A 22781-nucleotide genomic window follows, 5' to 3' on the forward strand; every position below is an offset into this window, starting at 1 on the left:
GTACCAAATTACATCTTTATGTCAGCGTCTTTTCCAGGAACCTTTCTGTGAATTTACATTAACGTGTCAATTTCTTTCTAGGAAATTATAGGAAACTATGAGACCCGTAAAAAATAAAGTGTTACCGATACAGCTTATGAAAAGAAGACCCAGAAATGATTTCCTCAAGAACTTGTTTGTGAGCAGGGTTGTGCAAAGTGAGGTAGAGTGATTGTACAGTAGAGACGGCAGAGTTAGGCACTGGTGTTTCTGTGCAAAATGAGCCACATCTGAGACATGAGCTGGTGGTGTTTGGCCTTCTTGTTCCTGCGTCACTCTCATCTCTTAACCCCTTTTGCATGGCGATCACCATTTCTGGACAAAAAACATACAGCGAAGAGTAGAGCTTCATGTGCTGCTGTAAAAGTCTTTCCAAAGAGTCACTCTGTAACTGGAAGACAAAATCTTGCAGCAGGTCTTTTTCTTTCTTTTTTTGGAAGCAACTAATGCAAAATAGGTAGCTCTTCACCAGCTGAGGGTCTCCCTCTGTTTTCAATCAGATCCTCTTTGGTTTTCTGAATGCGGGAGAAAATTTCCCTAAAAAGTTCCTTGTACTCTGGCTGGTGAAAGTCGTCCTCAAAGTCCTCCATGTCGGTCAGAGCAGGGCAAGCGGTGGCGAGGGACAAAGTCTGGACCGACTTGTGGCTCTGGCCATCCTGCTCTTCCTCCTGCAGCCCCAGGTGGCAGCGCTGCAGCAGCTCGTCATACTTCACCTGCAAGGCACTGTACTGGGCGTCGACCTCGTTGAGCAGCGAGATCCCGCGATACTTCACCACCTCGGCTCGGCGCACGCAGGAACACTCGTGGTCGTAGATCCTATTAGGAGAATCGGGCATCTGCGTCATCTTCATCAGCCGCTCACTGTCCCAGCGCTTCAGGACCCAGGGGCTTTTAGCTGCAGCTGCATCCCCTTCAATCTCCTCCTCCGGGTTGAGGAACATCGAGTTGGGCAGCAGGCTGTGGATGACGTCCGGCCTGGTGGATCTTGTGGAAGTCTCTGATTTCCAGAGCTGACGAAGCTCCTCGGCCTCGCGCTCCAGCTCAGCTACTCTGGCCTGAAGCAGAGAGAAAAATGATTTAGAAAAGAGATGATGTCCGAGAGGACAGACGCAAACTGAACTCTGAGTCTGACATGTTGTTTCAGAAAGACCAAGAGTGAGTCTGATGCTTTATGACTTTATGAGTGATTTAAAAGTATCCGTGTGCTGCCACTGTTGTTTTACTTCATTTAATAAAAATTCTGTTTTTATTTCTTTGAAATGTTGCGTTTTATTTTTAGATCAAAGCCTTATACAGGACCATATTATCATTAAGTGAAAACCTCAAACCATGCGTTTTTGAGTTTATCAGCGTGATTTTAAAGGTTTTCATGAACCAAAGAATTTTCTTATTCTTTAGAGGAACATGTAAAGGTAAAGGATAAAGGATCAGTCATGTTAGGTATTCAAAGTTATTATTATTATTATTGTTATAAGTTATTATTCAAAGTTGAGATCTGAAAATGTAGCAACATCACTATGAAGTACTTTTATGTCATTGTCTCTATTCATTTCCTGTTTGGGAATTCTGGGACCAAAATTCAAGAACTCCAGAAGGACAAAAGCACGTGTTGCTCACTTAATTTGTTTGTGTATGTGTACTGTGCTAAACAAACGCACAGGTGAGAGATATGCGTGAGACATACCTGACACCCCTCCATCCCGGCCAGCTGCTGCTCCAGCGCTGCATTTTCACCAGCAAGCAGCTCGGCCTCTCGCGCCAACTCCTCCCTCTGAGCGCGCTCACTGGCAAACTGAGTCTGGAGGGTGTGGAGGGATTGTCGCAGTGACGCCTGCTCCTCCTCGTGCCATGACATGTCGGAGGACTCAAGGCCGTCTGAGGGTTCGTCAGGGTCGTAGTCGTACCTGCACAGAGACACAGACACTTATAACTATATGCATTTTTACATACATACATACATTTTTATAGTGCTTGATTTCCGATTGGCTTTAATTGGATTTTTCTTATTTTTCAATATGATGAATGTTGATCAAATCTATTGTCAAGTAGACTTTGGCAGTCTATTAAAGGTTAGTTTGACATTTGGGGAAATACTTATTCTCTTTCTTGCAAACAGTTAGATAAGAAGATCGATAGCACTCTCACATCTGTACGGTAAACTAGACTAGAGCCAGCAAGTGACTAGCTTAGCTTAGCATAAATACTGAAAGCAGGAGGAAACAGCTACCCTGGCTCTGTCAAAAGTTAACAAAATCCACCTTCCTGCTCTAAAGCTCACAAATTAACCCGTTATATCTTGTTTTCTTTTGACCCGATGATGGTGCCATCATCATGTCAGGGGACCATGAATATCTGTTCAAAATTTCATGGCAATCCATTCAAAGGTTGATGAGATATTTCGACCGACCGACAAACCGACATTACCGACATAGAGCCACTGCGCTAGCATAGCTAAAGCTTTTAAGCCAACATGGACAAGAAACGTGCTCAGAATAATGGAAAGTTTGAACATCTACAGTTCCACGACAACTGAGGAAACTTCATTTGCTAATAAAGACCATTTTATTTTATTTATTTATTAGTTTATTTTTCAGGGACTATGCAAAAAACATACACACCCTCCTGTGTAATATTGCTTAACTTGATAACGAGGCAAAATAAAGTGAAAAGTGACAAGAAATGCAGAGTGGAGAGAGATGATGACCACATGTACCAAAGGTCTCGAGCCAGGTTCAAACTCATAACACCGTAGAGGCATAATGTGATGTTTAAAACAGCAGATAGGCAAAGAAAAGCGCACTAAGCAAGGAATCAAGACCTTATCAGAGTAGATTAGAAATCAGCTGAAGAATCGCAACCTCAGAGAGATATTGAGACATGTTCGTGCCCTCCAGCTCAGACTTTGACCTCCTCCCTTCCAACCTCATCCACCAACACGGAGTTCAGTTCAGACCTGTCTCGTGTCTCTCTGTCGTGTTTATCAGTGAAATTTCCATCCATCTGACCTGGATGTTTTGAGGGAGCAGTCCTAACTGGATTACACACAAGAGACTAACCTCAGGCAGTGAATGAACCTGTCACACCACAGGACGGTCCAGGCCAAGAGGAAGTGACCACAGCATGAACCATTCAGAGTAGGACTGCTGTGAGGTAGAAATGGCCAACTGCCAGCCAGTAGGATTAGCACAAAGAGGGGAAGGCTAAAGCCAGAAGGACTCAGTGGAGGATTTGCTGCTTCCCTTCTTGAAGCTTACAAAGAGCTTCTGGATCAGTGACAATGCAATTAAGATTTTTTTTTTTTAACCAGGTTAAAGAATAAGTTAATACCTTAGCTCTCCTCCCATCAAAATACATTAACAAGAGACACCTGAGCTTCATACTGAAGACGTTTTTCAGTTTCAAGTAATTAGTTTTTTTCGTTTCCTGTGCGAGACCCTAAACTGGTCTTTGGATTTGTTTATTGTATGTGTCCTGTGTGTATGATAAATGGTGCTGCAACTGATCATTATTTTCATTATCAATTAATTTACTCCTCATTTCTTTTTAATTAATCATTTAATCTATACAGTATTAAAAAAAGAAAAATGTCCTCACAAGTTCCCTGAGCCCAAAGTGACATCTTAAATGAAATAGTTCAACACTTTGGGAAATACGCTTATTTTCTTTCGTGCCAAAAGTTAGACGAGAAGATTGATACCACTGTTGTGCCTGGACGTTAAATGTGAAACTACAGCCAGCAGGTGGTTAGCTTAGCTTAGCATAAAGACTAGAAACAGGTGGAAACAGCTAGCCTGGATTTGTCCAAAGGTAACAAAATCCACCTACCAGCACCTCTAAAGCAAATTTTTGTACAGACTCAACAAACAAGATATAAAATGTTAATTAGCGAGCCTTAGAGGTGCTGGTAGCCAGAATATTTTTAACTTTTGGACAGAGCCAGGCTAGCTGTTTCCACCTGTTTCTAGTCTAGCTTCTAGTTTCTAGTCTTCTCATTAATCAACTAATCTTTTCAGCACTAATGATACAAATACAGTATTTGAGTATCCTCACCTGAGTGTGTTTTGCAGCTCTTTCAGGCAGGACACACTCTGAGTGCTGCGAGGTGGCCACTTCTGAGGCTGAGAAGGACTCAACTTCAGCTCTTCCACCTGGTGTTGCAGCTCCTCCACCTGCGTCTGCAGCAGCTCCACCGTTTCTGTCAGCCTGCGCAGAGAAAACGCAGCTCTGAGATTACTAATGAGGGATATTTTAGTCCAAAAGACAGATAATCCACATCTCCCATCTTACCCCTGGATCTTCTGCTGGGCCGTCCTGTTGTCCAGAACCAGTTTGTGGTTGCTCTTCTCCAGGTCTCGGGCCGACACGTCCAGCTGCTCGTACACTTTAGCATGCTGGTCATTGACCTGCCTGAGAAGGTCCACCTGCTTCGTCAGATACTAGAGGAGAGACAGAGGAAGTGTTCAGACCAGAGTGAGGAGGGTTTGTTGTACATCAACAGCTGTGATATCTATGATAACGAGACATCCAGTCTGTTATTATTATTAATTATTATTATTATTATTATTATTATTATTATTATTAGTTAGATGGACATTATACATCACACTATAATAAATACAATAAAACTTTATTTATATAGCACATTTTATACAAAAAGATCCAACACAATGTGCTTCACAAAAGATGAAAAATACACATAAAACGACCAAGAAACAGGAACATCAAAATCATAACAGAAAGGATGTTTTTAAAGAGACAAATAAAAGAGTATAGAAACAGTAAATAAATGACAGCTAACACTGCGGGTAAACGTTTCTAGGAGTTTGAGTTTCCTTGAAAAGTTGTAAGAAGTTGTATGATGGACTGCATCACTACAACAAAGGGAAATCATGTCTCCTTTTTCTGATTAATCTGAATGGTTAAATGTAATGTTTTTACTACAAAACATGAAATATGTGGACAATTCAAACAAATCAATAATAAGGTCAAATAGGTCAAACTACCACCAGAGTCAATAGTTTCTAATAATTAAAATGGCACTCATAAGGGAACCAAACCCCTATCATTATTATTAATTAGTTGTTTTAGCTGCTAATATACATTGTTTTATACAGCAGAACAGCCAAGAAATAAAAGTGCAACCTCCAAGAAATGTAAAGAGACAATCTAACGTTTTATGTTTCCCAGTAACACCTAAATGTCTCTAAAAGCTCCATCAGTGGTTCCTTTAAGTAACAATTTCTTTAAGAACAAGTTATCTTATCAGCCGCTGCAGCCGTGACACTTTGAACCTTTCGTCATTTAATCTGCCTGCTGGAAAAATCTACAGACAGAAACAACACTGAACATCAACTTCACAGCGACAACAGACCTGCTGTTAGCAGGTACACTGGACATACACAGTCACAAGTCAATGAATAACATGTATGTACAGTATGTCAACGTTGAACAGGTTAGTTCTATTTTTAAAGACTATCATGGCATGTCCGCCTTGTTAGATACCTTTCAGGCCAGTAAAGAGTGACAGTAAAGCAGGTAATTAATTGCAACACAGCTCATGAGCTGGAATCAGACCTGTGACGTCACAAGTATTTAGTACAGGTCTTAAGAGATTAATGCTGTATGTCAACAGCGACATGTAGGGATGGATTTAGTGCCTTCCTTACTCAAGGAAATTAAAGCTAGGTCTGAAATCTGGGAAATCTGCAAAACCTAAAGCTAAATATTGAATTTCTGTAATTTTAGTTTGAAATAAGACCTTGAACTAATGATTTAATCAAAGGTCAACTGGAAATCCTGCATGCACAGAGAGAGGACAAGTATACAGCAGCAAGGACGTAGGTTTGGTTTCAGTGGGGGGGACGCAACAACAACGAAAGTAATATCAATGTTACTTTCTTAATTTATATACATTTATATTATCTAGCAAATAATAAATTATGATTAAATTATCATGCTTTACATAATAGTGTACCAAAAAAAGCCACATACCGTGTTGCATTATAAAGCACTAACCCAATAATCACATATAAGTTCCTTAATAGAGACCTGATACTTTGATAAATATTGTCATTATGTTTCTATTTCCATTGTCAACAATTAGCCTTTAAAGTCAATGAATAATGTTTTATTGAATTATATGTAAATATATTTACAGCTCAATAGTTTTTTAGCCCGAATATGCAGAGGAGTTGGTGGTATTTTCAGCCCTGAGTAGTGTCTGCAGGTTGTCCTCACAAGCTGCATACAACCAAAACAGCCTCCACCAAGAAGGTAGGGCAGCTTGTATGTTGCCTGAAAAGCAAAATCTGGGGCAAAACAGTCTGAAAAATCACTCGCTAATGCTTGTAAGCTGAAATGCTGTGAGAGTGTCAGAGCTTCTCCCACCTGGGTTTTGGTGGCTGGACAGTGAGAGGACACTGGTTTAGTGAATGAATCAAACTGAAACTGTAAAAGTGAGTGGGACTTCGCCCTCCCTGATCCCCAGTGGAAATTAAGCCCTTGTACAGCAGCATGTTGTATTTTTCCTCTAGGCTAATTTTAGGCCTTTGTAATGCATTATAAACTTGTCATGATACAACTTAATACTGCATTTAAGAGGAAATGAGTGCTTCATGAACACGGCAGGTACTTCACTGACAGTTTGACCACTTTTCCCAAGCCAACCTTTTCATTTACAGTATATCCTGATCTAACGGAGGCTCTGTTTAGGGCAACAGTGAATTTTGGATACAAAGATACAAAGTCAGACAGGTGAGACAGCTGACAGACATCTGTTTACCTCGATCTCCTGCAGTTGTTCCTGGTTGGTGGAGTACATCTGCTGCAGCCCTTGCTCCAGCTCCCTGTTTCGCTCCAGAAGCGTCTTCCCGAGCTTGGCTGCCAGCTGCAGGTCTGCGGGAAAGACGGAGAGAGGAACCACAACTGTTAGTTTAGTCTCACTGATGGACACACACACAGGAACCTTACAAGCAGCTTTGTGAGGTTTTGTGGTTGTTGGCAGGAATCCAGTAACCCACTTTTTAAAATATGTGCCACAGGGTTTATCCACCTTTACAAATTGAATATTCAAGGTCTTTTAATGAGCAAGGACTGCTGGTTATTTCTTTTGTACCTATTAATTTACCTGACTCACTTGTCATTTGCCCTTCTTTCGTCTAACATTCAAAAAAATCCCAAAGAAATAGTAAAGATGGCACAATTGGGATGAAAATAAGCAACATTAGAAGGGAATATTACACACACACACACCCATAAGCTTTAGTGTAAAAGCATGCATTAGAGACAAAAGGGATGAAAGGAAGTCAAAGCCACTTCTTCATTTCAGAAAGACCTTTTCTGTTTTTTCACGTTGCCGCATATGTGAGTGTCCTGCTGACTCCTGCCTTTTCATGCATCCTTTCAAGGTGCTTCATTTCCACTAAAACGGCTTGCAGATTAAATAAAACATCCTGACTAAAAATAATAAAGATTACACGTTCAGAAAATCACACAGAAATTCCTACAAATTGAACCTGCTGTGCACCTGCAGGGCTTAATAGTGAATTTGTAATACAAATGTCCTATATCCCTCTATTACAGCTGTAATGTCGCTATTTTTGTTATTTGACTGTTAGATAAATGATCAATGGTTCCTCATCTTTAAGGCTTCAGAGACAAAGGCTGAAAGGAAATTGTACCATGTTCAAGGTCTCGCTTGTCGTACCACGGTTCCTCCTCCTTGATCTCAAATTCTTCCTCCACTATCATGTCTGTCAACATCTTCGCGGTTAAAGGCAGTCACACAGTTTGAGGATTAATCCGGTTTTTAAACATGACAAAGACGGAGTTTCACAAACGGTGATCTACGGTTCAGCCCGCATCCGCTGTCAGCACGCCTGCAGCCGGCAGAGGTGTGCGCTCAGCTCCGGACAGACGGACGAGACGCTGCTGCGCTGAACACGTTTCCGGTCTGGGAATTCAAAATAAAAGCAGCCTTGGTGACCATGTTGCAGCCAGCTGCTCTTGTACAGGAGGGAAGGAAATGACAGCTCATACAGACCAGTCTGCTGAAGAACATTAACTTAACAAATGGGATAAATGTTGTAAAAACTTGAATGTAAATGATGAATTTCAATGTGATTAAAGGCCTTTAGGCTATTATAAACACCCAATCCGTAGCCTACTTTTGAACCATAGTCACATACTGTTTAATCAAAGAGTTTGACCGGTAAAAATAAGCACTGTGCAGGCTACAATTAAAATTTATTTAGCTCTAATGAAATAATTATTTTTAAATATGAAATATTAAAATAAAAAACATACAGCCTATGTTTCTCAGCATAATAATATTTATTTCTATATATTCATTTGTTTTTATAGCACTTTTCAAGTGAGGAGCACAAAGTGTTTCCCCCTGTAAGCTGAGGTGTAGTGGTGCATATACAGTATGCAGGTATTCATAGGCTACACACCTCGGAACCATGGAGGCTTTAATGCATCCATGCTCGGAACAGGTGGATTTACCTACACCTGCCTAGAAAGAGTCAGTGCGCATCTTGTAAAGCAAGACTGCAGGCATGTTACAGTTCATGATAATGGTGGATAACTTTACATTTCTGTCCCACGAAAAAGGACGTGATGTCACATTTCTGATGCGGGTAATACACTCGCAGGTTAAAGTTCACCTTTGTCCACCTCTGACCGTGCGGATGTGCTCGGTCGCCAATAGAGACTGATGGAAATGGAGAAGGTATTATTTTAGCGTGTTTTATCACTAAATTTAGAAAAGTATCACAATGCCAGACTGTGTAGTCGCTCTGACCCACTGTTTATAGTTTGTAATCGCTCTGATCGATATTCATGTAGGCCGAAAATCTGAAGCGAACACACTAAAGCACTTTTTAAACTTTATCAACAAGCACAAACTGTCTGACGACGATTACACCACCGGTAGTTATGAGCAAAATAAGAAGCAAGAAGCATCTCCTGAAAGAGACGATGAGGTGAGTGTTAAGTGGCGAAGGAAGTAGATCCTGAAAGTAGCAACACTGCAATATAAAAAGGCTCCATTACAAGTAAAAGCAGTGTCAGCAAAATGGAGGCCTGCTTAAAGTATCAAAGGTAAAAGTAGGGTACTCATAATCCAGGGGTCGTTGTACAGTATGCTAAAGACACCACTGAGGTAAAGTGAAATGCAAAAACAAGACGTCCACTTGCTACTACAGGATCAACATGAAAAGAGTAAATGACAATTTAGACACACGACAGAAAAAGGACATGAAAACAGTCAATATGGGATCTTTAAAATAAAAGGTCAAAACAGTCACATAAAAACAAATATCAAGTTTTCAAACCCAAAAACAAGATATATTTATAGGCCAACACTCTGTAGGTCTAACAAGATGTGAGAATACACAAATAATAGTCCTTATTTGTGTATTTCCTCGTAGGCTGACACAAAGCTCTGAAAGAACATGGTTTTTATCATAAGAGAGCTTATTTAACAGACATGCTTTCCATTTCTGATACATGTCCTTCAGCCTTTCTTTAGGAAATATATTGTGCATCACAATTCAAAAGAACCTTTACAGTCTTTTATTAACAAATATAGTTTAACTCAACATATAATCCAACGACTCCAATATTTTTTCATTTTTGTTTCAACAATGGTGAATTTTGTAGAAAAGGTTTCAGTCATAGTCATCTGGACACTGTTTTCAGAATCAAGACGTTTCGGTTCCCATCCAGAAGTCATTCTCAATTGTGAAAAATGGTCTGAGAACTCAGAAATTTAAGATAATCTGTGTACTGAGGGCAGGGCTTAAGCAACACAGAGTACCTTAAATTTCCATTTTCACAATTGAGAATGACTTCCGGATGGGAGCCGAAACGTCTTGAATCTGAAAACAGTGTCCAGATGACTACGACTGAAACCTTTTCTAAGATGGAACACTCCTGGACGAATGAGGGACTACACCGTCTTAAAGGTGAATGTTGTGCTTTTATTTTGGAGATTAGTCCGCGTAGTTTCCGGTGCAGACATGTCTGTCTCCGTCACTTTCACCATCAGGTCACTTCACCTGCTCCTCTGAGTTTGGTTCCTGCCTTGGAAACCGCAGCGCACAGAGTCCGGCTGACCACACGGGGGCGCTGCAGCGACAAAACCCGCTGAGTTTAGTGCTGTTAAAGGAATATTAATAGGATGATGGTTTCCATATGTCACTGATAAAAAACATTTAAAAACTGACCAAAATCACAAAACTTTAAAATCCAGTAGTAGTATACATTGAATTTGTTCTGTTTTCTGTATGTTGGATGTTGAGTGAAAGTGGTAAGAAATACTAGCACTGCTACTCGTCAGTGATCATCATTAAACAAACCTCCAGTACACAGATCAGTTCACTTCCAGGCATCAACTTTATAGATAATAAGTTGCTAAGCATATTTTCCAGAGATAAACAGAGATAGAAAGTAACCAAAGCAGCAGTTGGTTTTAGTTGAACAGTCATTCTTAATTACTGCGTTGTACTTCCTGTGAGAACTTTTCCTCTTTATTGAATACACACGTTCAAACAGGCATTTGTAGAACATAACATTATTGATTACAACACAACTGTGAACAAGACTGCACACATAGGCCCAGTGGTGGAAGAAGTATTCAGATCTATTACTTAAGTAAAAGTAGCTATACCACAATTTAAAATACTGTTACATGTAAAAGTCCTGCATTACAAATCTTACTTAAGTAAAAGTACTTAAGTATCATCAGCAAAATGAACTTAAAGTATAAAAGTACTCATTACATGCCAAAATGTGCTCTGTCAGAGCTACATTTTTATGTTATACTATTGGATTATTGTTATTGATGCATTAACATGCAAGCAGCATTTAAATATTGCAGCCAGTGAGCTAATTTCACTCATGTTATATACTGTCAGGTGGCTTAATTTACTGTATAACAATGCATTGTATTTTATAGGATCATTATAGGTTTTTAAATCCCTAATCTGCAGTAACTAGTACAGCTGTCAGATACATTTAGTGCAGTAAAAAGTACAATATTTACCTGTGAAATATAGTGGAGTCGAATTATAAAGTAGCATAAAATTAAAATACTCAAGTAAAGTACGTTAGAAGTGTACTGAAGTACAGAACTTGAGTAAATTTGCTTTGTTACTTTACACCACTGGGTAGGCCTACTGGGAAAAAAAGCAAATAACTTAAATTAGGAAGTAACGTACTCAAAATAAATAAATAAGAATGACAATAATACAATAAATAAAAAGGATAAAGTGTCTTATAAAAGTGCGAGAGAGGGGATTATTTAAAAATACAATTGTAGGGAGTTAAGTAGTTTTAATGAATTTTTACTGTGATTTTAAAAGGACGACCAGTTTGTTTTTTAAAAGCTTCGAGAACAGGAAGAGATCTTAAAAATCTGCATTTGTGTAAGTAAAATTTTTGGCAGCAAAATCTTTGTTGTTTATAATGTTTACCAGGTATTCCATCTTTTTGTCCTGCAAAGAAATTCCAAAAACAACATTACTATATTGGAAAATGTGCAATTGTTACGTTCGAAATTAAACTTTTGGTGAAGAATTCAATACATGGATATATTTTGTTAATTGTTTTAAAATGCACTTCTTTTGCTTTTGGGGGAATAGGTTAAATATTTGGTCCTAATTTTAACGATATCAGTTTTAGAGTATTCCTGCAACAAATACTTTCTTCTCATGTTGCCAGGGAAACATTTCATAGTGAGAGCAGCTCTAATAACCTTGTTATTACACCTTCTGTCATCAAGGTTGTAATTGCAGATGGAAACATTTTGTAGTACAGGAACCACGAAACAAAATGACAGCAACCCTTTTATCAAATGAAACAAAGGAGACGAAGCAGCCTTAATTACACCATCGTATTCCTTTATGGTACATATACGTAATGAGAACTTGATCTTTCGCTGGCGTTTCTTCCTGACAAAGAAGCTCAATGTAACTTGTAAGCTAGTCTAACCCTCTTTGGTGAATCCAGTTTCCTTGTTACTGTACAAACTCATCTTTACAATACCTTTGGTCTAACTCTTGTTTATGGAATCTCATGATTTTCTGATTTGTAATCACTATCATTGAGTTTGTTGTCCAACCAAAAGGCCAACATCTGTCTTCGACCTTTATTGGAAGTGTGTTTAGCTCGCTGCATAGCTGTGCACCTATAGACATAGTGAGGACAGAAGAATTTTACTTGAGTATTTTAATTTAACTCAACTTTACACTTGTTCTCCTACTGTAGCTACATTTCCAGTGGATGAACAAGTATTCAGATCATTTATTTAAGTAAAAGTACCAATTCTTCAATGTGAAAATACTCCATTACAAGTGAAAGCTCTGCAATTAAAATTTTATTTATAAGTTAAAGTATATAAGTATTATCAACCAAATGCACTTGTGTAAAAAGTGAAAGTACTACAATAGCCACTTTCAGAAGAATATTATATTGTATATATTAAAATATTGGATTATTGTATGCATTAGTGATGCATTAATGTGTATGCAGCATTGTAATGTTGCAGCTAAATTTACTTTATTATCCTGGGTAGTTTCATCTAGAACAATGCACCATATTTCACAAGTTGATTACATGTTTTCTACATAAGCTCTAAATCTGCAGTAGCTATAGCTGGCAAAACAAATGTAGTAGAGACAAAAAGTACAATATTTTCCTCTAAAATGTACTGAGTGAAAGTATGAAGTAGCAGAAAATTTAAATACTCTACGAATACCTCAAAATTGTACGGAAGTACAGTACGTGGGTGAATGTGCTTTCCACACATTTCAGAGGGAAATATTGTAATTTTTACTCTACGCATTTGTGTATCTGAGGGCTGGAGTGACCTGTTAATTTGGTCAATCCAGATTATGATTTTACACATGAATTATATGATAATATCATGAAGCTAACACAGTAACATACTATGTCTATGTCTATAGCAGTGTGAAAAAAGTTTGGATGTCTTAGAGGATGACAAATGACAGACTGCTTGTATGTTCGTATTTAACCAACCATTTCTACAGTTGCTATAACAATCCACCTACATACAGATTTGTGCTTTTGTTTTCAGTCTTCAGGGCTTGTTTTCTGGGGCTGGTGGCACTTCAACAGGCTGCATCTCAGTGAGGCTGTTGACTCAGAGACAGTAGGTCATCATTGCTCCGAGACATAGAAAGTGAGAGGGGATGTATTTGTCAAATCCGAGTGTCTCTTCTCTGCAGTGGGATGTCAGAGAGCAGCAGACTGAAAGACAGTGCAGCACAAAGCTCTTCCAGACAGGAGATACGTGATAAATTCCTCTTGTTTCCTGTCTCCCCTGAATGTACCGATAGTTGACTCAGACTGAGAGGCTATAGGACGTCAGTAGTTGAGTCATCGTGCAGAGGGGGAAGTTTTTACTGTGAGCAGTCGAGGTCTCTGGACCTCGGTGGGCTGGGACAGAGGGGGCGGCATCCAGAGATGGAGGATGAGCTGCTTTCATTCATTTTTCTGAAATAACTGACATCTTTGGGCCCTGGATTCTCTGGCAATGAGACATCCTCAGGAGTCAAGGGATTTATCAAATGTTGTACTCTTTATGATGATGATTCAGAATTATTATCCAAAATACAGAATAAGATTGAAGCATGTATAATGAGCTTTACTGTCACGTTTAAATGAAGTGTGCATCTGTTTTGGTGTTTGTAGTCTGACATCTTGTTCTTTCAGGAGCAAACGAAAAGTACTAAACTATTTGCCTTTTGCCTTTTTTAAACCCTTTCCATTTAAAGCACCATTTCAGTGACAAAGGCCTCGTAAGCTGCATTACCATGATGTGTATTTCCATCAGTTGGTGGCAGTGTGGTCTCATACTCAGCGCAACACACCCAACATAAAAGTCTGGCTTTTATTCAAACAAAGAAGACATGTTACACAAACACACACTGATTTACACATTATTCATTTGAACACATTGAAAGAAATTAACATGATTTTTGAATTATTTTTATTAAAAGAAATTCACATGATCAAATAGATTAACATATCACAGAGTGTTCATCCACAGTATGGATAAGATGCAGCATCTGATTGGCTGCACAGTCAGATTTCAGTTTCACTATCAGACGCAGACAGATGAAAACATTCTCCACGGTGGATGTTTTCTCTGAGAAACATCCTGCCAGCTGATGATAAGTGATGTGCTGCTCTGCACCCCAGAGGATGATGATGAGTACAGCATCAACCTCTCGTTCTCCTTCCATCGCTTTCTTTTCTCCTTCCATTTATGTAAAACTTACTTCTGCTGAGCAGGGGATGTGCTGCGTGTTTGTGTTGTGGGGGTGTTTATTCGTAATGTGCGAGGTAGTTTTATCATTTCTGCATTAATCCATACTGTATATCTCTATTTGTAACCTTTTCATGGCCAAAAGTATGTGGACACCTGAACATTACACCAATATGTGATTGTTGAACATCTGATTCAAAACCTTGGGCAACCTGGGAAGGCTTTCTTCAAGATTTTGGCTGCAGGAATTTTCTCCAATTCAGCCACAAGAGCGTTAGTGAGGTCTGCCACAGATGTTGGGAGGCCTGGCTTGTAGTCGATGTGTGGGGTTGAGGTCAGGGCTCTGTGCATCCCAGTCAGGTTCTGCTGCGACAAACTGAGAAAACCATTTTTCATTGTCCTGTAGAAACAAGAAAGGGTCTCTTCAAAATGTTGCCACAAAGTTGTCACTATTATCTAAAATATCATTGTATGCTGTAGCATTAAGATTAACCTTAATTGTAAATATGGGGCCTATAGACCAAACCATGAAAACAGCCACAAACCGAAAGTTCATAAAGTGTATGGACAGGTAGAAGTCTATGCGTCCTTTTACTTTTGGCTGTAGAGTTTACATTTCAACAGATCCAGTTTATAATACAGAATTCTCCAATAATCAAGGATACAGGGATACTCTTTGTCTTAGTCGCCACAATCTTTCTAAAAATCTTACCTCAACAAAAACTTCCTCATTAAAAAGCCATTCGAACATTTTATCTTCAGACAATCAAACAAAGCAAGGTTCTGTCTTTGTACTTGTGGTACAGTGGGCTGTGTAAGTCATTGTATGTGGAACATTAAAATACCAAATTAAATGTGTCCTCACAAAAAAATACATAAATATTGCTCTTTGGGAATGCCAAAGAGCTTCAGTTGCCAGAGGCAAGGTACCAGTTCTTGACTGAGGACACAAAGACCTTTGTCTTTCTTCAAAATTATAATACATGGTTTTCTTTGATTTGAATGGATTTTTAAGGATTTAATAGTTTTGTTAATCAATAGCAATGACTCAGTGATTACTCAGCTGGAACTTGAGATTTGTGGCCTTCACCTAATTGCATTTTTAGCCATGCTAGCAGTTTGGCTCTATGGATGGTTGGTCTGTCCGTCCACAAATTTATCAAATATCAAATAACAGTATGGGATGAATTACCATGAAATTTTGTACAGATATTTGGTCCCCAGAGGATGATACACATACCAACTTTTCCTCTAGCATCACCATGAGGTTGACATTTGTGGTTTTTAGTGAAATATCTTGACAACTATTGGATGAATTGACATGAAATTTAAACAAATATTGATGTTTCCCTCCAGATGAATTTTTTTTGGTGATCCCGTAACTTTTCATCTTGCATCACATTAGGTCAAATTAAAATGTGTCCATTACTTTGGTTTATGACCAAATACCTGCAAAACTAATGACATTCCCATGAATGGCGGCTGTACTTTGTGTTTAGTGCTAATTAGAAAATGTTAGCATGCTAACACGCTAAACTAAGATGGTGAACATTATAAACATTATACCTGCTAAACATCAGCTTGTTAGCATTGTCAATGTTAGCCTTCTGTCATTAGCGTTTAGCTCGATGCACTGCTGTGCACAGCCTCATTACAGAGTCGCTGGTAGTCTTGCTAATAGATCAGCAGTGGAAATGAGATTGGGAGACATTTTTACTAGGAAGCCTAAAAAGACAAAAAAGATTAAAAAAAACTGTGGAAAAAAAGTAAAAATCTCCTCCTGTAAATCCTCCAGTAATTGTCACAGAAAAGTTTTATCTCTTATTCTGTTAGCATTCTGTTAGACAACTAATTTCTTCCATTAAAAATTCAGATTTGTGTCAGTTAATGTTGACGGTGCAATTAATTCATCAATCATCATTACCACCTATGAATAAAAGTCCCTGATTACGAAGTGTCACTAACCAGGAAGCTGAGTCAGAACAGATTTTCACAAACAGATTGTGTGAGTAGTTGTGAGGCTGCAGCCGCACCGACTCTAGTAGCTGTTATGTCTCACTAACCCCAGGCCAAATTATTCAGCCAGGTTGAGGATTAGCTGCTGTAACATCACAAGCTTTTCCTTTAAGGCCTCTTAGCTCCAGCCCTTTCATCTCACATGTGCTCTCCCCTTTTTTGTCCTTCACCCTCAGTGTGTTCCCTCTCTTCCCATCCGTCCTCCACCATCCTCCTGATTTCTCCATCTCTGTTTTGCGGCTGTCAGCGAGATAAGAGAAAAGGAAGAGTAGGAAGCAAGAGTGCTCAGCGGGGATTCAGCTTCTCAGAGTGATAAAATATCTGTGATCTTTTTTTCTGCAGAATCAACACGCTGTTTGTGTTTCCCTCCTATCTACACTTACACCCGTGGCATTTTTGCTTTTATTGATGCTGTATTGCGTTTTCATTTTGGATTTCACGGGGTGTGAAATGCCAAACGAAAGAATGGGACCCCATGCACTCCTTTAGCCCTCCTGCTATTTTATCTCCCTTTCAAAAAATTATTAGAAGTGTGTTTCAAATGCAAAACAAGGTATCCAGTTATGTTTTCTCTGTGGCAGTAAAGGCATCTTCAAGCAGCACAATAATGGGTTTGCAAGTAAAACGAAGTCAGATAAACTAAGGGAGTAAATTGAAATATTACAGGCGAGAGTGCAAGCAAACAGGATGATTACCACTGTGCTCACCAACCCATTTACACATTCCTCCTCATCCCTGCAGCGATCTGGGTTAGTAACAGTGTTTCTTGCTGCCATAGTGTGGAAGCAGTGACATTAAAGGGCGGCAGAAACCACTAACGAGTCATTAAAAGAGAAATTTGGAGCTTTACTGATCCGTTTCCATACCAACTGTCTTAGCTGTGGGGATTGGATCCTCTCAATGTTTTTTGGGGGGCGAGGAGGAGCTGGGGATGGGTGTAATGGGATTTTAGGAAGTGCTTCTACCCAGAAGCACACAACCAATCCATGTGACAAAACCTCTGAGTGTGTGTGTGTGAGTGCTTGTTTTAAGTTAATCTTCAAAGCTCTTACACTTTGCAGAAATCCATCGTGACAGACAGAGAGCAATGAGCCTGTAGCGATTTTAATTTGTCGTGAATGATGATTCTCGTCCTCTTCTGTTGTTTTTTTTCCCCCCGCTGCCTTTTGTTCTGGACATGTACAGAAAACAGTCAAGGATGGGAGATGTACTCGCATTGAGAGGAGCTGCTGCGTTGCTATGACAACCAGGCGTTTGCAAAAATCAGTGTGATGCCAACTCTCATCCAGGATCACATATGGGCTTGTGTGTGTGTGTGTGTGGGGGGGGGAGACAAAGACAAAGACGCTGGCAGAAGCAAACAAGCACACATGCGGTTTCTGCGTGTGTGTGTGTGTGTGTGTGGCATACATTACTTTTATATTGTACCAGTTCACCCATGTTGTTTACACACTGCAATGCAATAAACCGAAAATTAGGAATGAGAGAAATGGGAAAAGAGAGACGCAGAGATAACCCGAGAGAGAAAGATGAGTATGATAAGAGAAACTGGATTCGGGTTAAAGATAGCAAACTGTTATCACTGAACACCAACATCAAAGACACTGTTGGCAGGGGAAACTATGAAACTTTAAAAAAAAAAAAAAAGTTTAATTTCACAAGTAATCTCCCACCCTGGGGCCCGTGGGTAAAACAAAACTCTGTGAAGTAGATGAATTTAGCTAATCTCTCTCGCACAGCTTCAGGGGATCACAGAGGCACAGGGATAGAACATTGCACTAGTGCCTAGTTTGGTGCTCACATTTTATTAAACAGAGACGTCTCATTCCTCTGATATACTGAGCATCGATGGTGGGCATGTCCCTGCTCTCAAACACAAGAAGAAAAACATGCTTTTGACCAGGATCCAAGAGGGAAATTAGTCTGAGAGGATGAAAGGCCTCTGCACTTACAGAAGAATGACAGACAGCTGTCTCCTGCTCAGATGTCTGCTGGTGTGTGTGGATGACAAGAGACTCAGCTGATGTTGCATCAAAACACAGTGCTGATACAGCAGACAAGATGATGGATGGTGTGTGAGTGTGTGCGAGATGAGGAAAGCAATCCACTTTCACAAAAGCAATCCAGCTGAAATGATTAGCACATGAATCAACAGAATATTAATCTGCAACTATTTTGAAATTGATCGGTTTTTAGAAATATTCTATGGATGACAATGTCTGTCTACCACTTTGCTCCAGACTCTCTCAACAACTATTGGATGGATTGCCATGAAATTTTATAAAGACATTCATGGTTCCCAGGGGATGAATCCTACTTACGTTGATGATCCCCTGACCTTTCCTCTAGCGCCACCAACAGGACAAAGTTTTGACTTATGCAGTGAAATAGCTTGACATCTATTTGATAGACAGACATTCATGGTTCCTAATAGGGCTGTCACGATATCAGATTTTCATTACACGATTATCATGGCCAAAGGAATTCACTTTTATCTATAGAAAATTTGAAAAAAGTTAGCTAGCTAAAAGATAGCTAAAAGCTAGCTTGTTGCTGTGTCTTCTTTTTTATAAAGAAGTATATTGCAAGTATACCAGTATATTGCAACACCCCTAGTTCCTAATAACTTCGGTGATCCTCTGCCTTTTCATCCGGTCATCATCAGGTCAAAATTTTAATTTGTCCAATACCTGCTGGCATGGCTGTAAACTCTGTAGAAGGTGTTTTGTTTAAGTCATGCCTGCCAACACTCCTGTTTTTCCCGGGTTTTTCCCATATTTACCCAGTTCCAACTTCTCAAATATGAGGATTTGTTGCTTTTACACCCACCTGGAGAAGCCGGCAAGCACGGTAAAGATCATGTTTTTTGACTTCTCCGGTGCTTTCACCATCCGGCCAGCCCTGCTGGGTGAAAAGCTGGCAGAGATGCAGGTGGAGGCTCCGCTCGTGTCCTGTATTGTTGACCAGCTGACTGGCAAACCACAGCATGTGCGCCTGCAGCACTGTGTGTCGGACAGCGTGGTCAGCAACACTGGGGCCCCTCGGGGGACTGTCTCTCTTCCTTCCTCTTCACCATCTACACCACAGACTTCAGCTACCACACAGAGTCCTGCCAGCTTCAGAAGTTTTCTGATGACTCTGCTGTGGTGGGATGTATCAGCGGTGGTGATGAGACTGAGTACAGGGCTGTGGTGGGGAACTTTGTCTCACGGTGTGAGCAGAACCATCTGCAGCTCAATGCAACAAAGTCTAAGGAGCTGGTTGTAGACCTATGGAGGGCCAAGGCACCAGTGACCCCGGTTTCCATCCAGGGGGTCAGTGTGGACATGGTAGAGGATTACAAGTACCTGGGAGTACACATGGACAATAAACTGGACTGGACTAAGAACACTCAAGCTGTTTACAGGAAGGGCCAGAGCCGCCTCTATTTCCTGAGGAGGCTGAGGTCCTTCAACATCTGCCGGACAAGGCTGAAGATGTTTTATGAGTCTGTGGTGGCCAGTGCTATCCTGTATGCTGTTGCAGCAGGCTGAGGGTAGCGGACGCTAAAAGACTCAACAAACTGATCCATAAGGCCAGTGACATTGTGGGGGTGGAGCTGGACTCTCTGGCGGTGGTGTCAGAGAGGAGGATGCTGGCCAAACTACATGCCATCTTGGACAGTGTCTCCCACCCGCTCCATGACGGGCTGGTCAAACAAAGGAGTACCTTCAGCGGAAGACTCATCCCACCAAAAAGCACCACAAAGCGCTACAGGAAGTCATTCCTACCTGTGGCCATCAAACTCTGTAACTCCTCCCTCTAAGTATCAGTCTGTATGACCCTAAGTCATTAAACTGGACATTGGAGCATTAACATCACTGCAATACTTGAAATATTGTGCAATATTCTCTCTTTAATACTCCTGTTCAGTTTAATATTCCCTGTTTATTGATATTTATTAATACTTACATTACTGCTGTGCAATATCCACCGTCTAATAATCTGGTTAATCTGCTACACTTAACTTGACAGTACTCATTATTGCACTATTACTTATTTTATTACATTGTATTATACCGTACTATACTTTTGTACTTAATTTACCTTAGCTGTATTATAGTGTATTATATTTTGATTTCCACATCTATATTTCTATTCTATTAGTACTTCTATTCCTGTGTGCATTGACGTTATAGTGAGCAGCTGTAATGAAAGCGTTTCCCCTCGGGGATCAATAAAGTATTTCTGATTCTGATTTTACTTTAGTTATGTGTAAGTAAACACAATATCTTGAGGTTTTAGATTGTTGGACATACAGTAGGCTACTTTAGGAAATTGGCATGGCCATTTTTCATTTTGTTATATTTTATAGACCAAATGTTGGAGAAACTAATGAGCAGAATAATCAGTGTATGAAAATACATAGCTGTAGCCTTAATCCAATTAATTTCTGAGTGATTTTGCTCCACACACACCCTCACTGCGCCTTTGTGTGAATGCATTTTATTTAGGATCTGATAAGAACACACACACAAGCTGGAAAAAGCTGAGCTGACCACTTCTCTCCAGCAGTAGGCCTACAGTCCAACTGCTGACTGGAGACAAAACGTCCTGGCAGCTGGCTCTGATTTTATCTGTACTGATCTGAAATGCTTCTTCTTGGATCAGCTTCAAATACAACATCTTGAGGCAAAACATTCAGACAATTTTGTCAACAACTATAATCAAAATGTGTGTTTTTTTTGGATGAGTTTTTGTCGCCATCAGCCAAAATCTTTGCTGTGCGGATTTTATTTCACAGCCAGTTTCTGTTTTGGATGTTTCCTCACAAAGCTGATTATGTTTTAGCAGTTTTACAAACAGGAGCTGCAACAATAAGAAAAAATGGACAAATGGGGAACATTAGTAGTGTCTTTCCACAGTAGTTTGAATTATTGAATACAGGCAACTTTAATAAACAGTGTCTTGCAGCTTATTTTAGTGTTATATATAATATATTTACAAATGGGTGACAAATTAAAAGAAAAAATAACAGCTTTAGTGATCCCTGTCAGGTTTACCAAATCTCTTAAACTACTGGAGGGATGAACATTATTCTTCCAAAATTCCCCCATTTGGTGTCTTGATGATGGTGGTGGAGAGCGCTGTCTAACACATAGGTGTTCAGCTGGGTTCAAATCTGGTGACTGTGAACGTCAAAGCAAATGATTCACATCATTTTCATCAAACCATTCAGTGACCACTCGTTCCCTGTGAGCATCGGTATTCAATATGTTTCTTCATGTTTTTCCTTTAATTTCTTGCCTGTATATTAGATATATTTACATATGCAGTGGTTTGACAAAGTAATTGTTGTTCAAGTCACAAATAAGTCTGAAATCTTGGCTATGAAGTCCAGGTTCAAGTCCAGGTTGTAAACTGTTTCCAGTCCTAAACCAGTCATTATGAGCAAAATCACAACATTTAAAGGGTAACTGCATCCAGTCTAAATATTCTGCCAGCGTTGCACTATAGCTTCGCACTGTGCTACAGCTGGTTGTGGTCACAATTACAACAGACCACACCCAACATCACAGAGGTTCAAGAGATTTATACCTTTCAACCCATAGAGGTAAGTGCAGCTCTGTGAATAAAATTCTGAATGATGACGTTTTTGATTTGTAGGTATGTTTTGCATGTTGCTGTCCATTTTTTGTTCATAATCTTTACATCCGAATGTGATAATCTGTGTATCATTTGTCTGTCTGCTGCCAAACACTTTCTCATTGTGCAAAATTGTACTATTGTCCTCTACTATTATTTGTGATTGTTTCATATTTTCTACCACATATCGTTGTGTGTTTCTGGCTTGACATGAATGAGTTATTTGTTTAAGAGAAGGTATTTAACTTGTAAAAGATGCAGTCTCCTCTTATATCTTGGAGAAACTGTTTATCATCACCTTTACTAAGAGGAATCATGTGGGTAACATGTGGAGCATCAAAGTGATGTTTGAGTTGTCCAAAAGCCACAAAACAGACTGGATTATTGAATACCGACTTGGTTTCCACTGAAGACAAATACAATATATTTCTATCTGTTAGTGCACCTGACCATAAACATGCAAGAGAAGTGCAAGCATGCGTTAATTTTTATACATCGGAGTCCGTGTGTTTGAGAGTGTGTGAGTAGGTGAATTTACTGACATTAATTAATCAGCAGAAGAGGTAATTTTTGTCCGCATAGCCCAAGTCTAAATATACAACATGAACCAAACATGCAGGAAACAAAGTCAAATTCAACAATTCATCAATGATTAATCACGCAGCTGACAGTATAGTATACAGTATATATACTGTATACTGTGTGTATATATATACACACACACACACACACACACACACACTTGTATGTATGTGTGTGTGTGTGTGTGTGAGAGAGAGAGAGAGAGAGAGAGAGAGAGAGAGAGAGA

The 22781-nt window shown here is 39.6% G+C and overlaps 1 protein-coding gene across 1 annotated transcript in view; it reads right to left on the reverse strand.

Annotated features, from left to right (window-relative positions):
- The window catches only part of LOC122867279 (cerebellar degeneration-related protein 2-like), a 9922-nt gene extending 1915 nt beyond the window's left edge, over positions 1-8007 (reverse strand). The window contains exons 1-6 of the mRNA XM_044177865.1: positions 7719-8007; positions 6821-6933; positions 4327-4475; positions 4090-4242; positions 1724-1943; positions 1-1094 (exon numbers count right to left, since the gene is read on the reverse strand). The exon at positions 1-1094 is cut by the window's left edge and continues 1915 nt beyond it. Of these exons, the coding sequence (XP_044033800.1) occupies positions 483-1094; positions 1724-1943; positions 4090-4242; positions 4327-4475; positions 6821-6933; positions 7719-7800 (1329 nt within the window). The 5' untranslated portion in view covers positions 7801-8007 and the 3' untranslated portion in view covers positions 1-482. The remainder of the gene's footprint in view (positions 1095-1723; positions 1944-4089; positions 4243-4326; positions 4476-6820; positions 6934-7718) is intronic.
- Between the last annotated feature and the right edge of the window lie 14774 nt (positions 8008-22781).

Source organism: Siniperca chuatsi, linkage group LG20, assembly GCF_020085105.1.
Source record: "Siniperca chuatsi isolate FFG_IHB_CAS linkage group LG20, ASM2008510v1, whole genome shotgun sequence".
In the NCBI taxonomy this organism is placed as follows: domain Eukaryota; kingdom Metazoa; phylum Chordata; class Actinopteri; order Centrarchiformes; family Sinipercidae; genus Siniperca; species Siniperca chuatsi.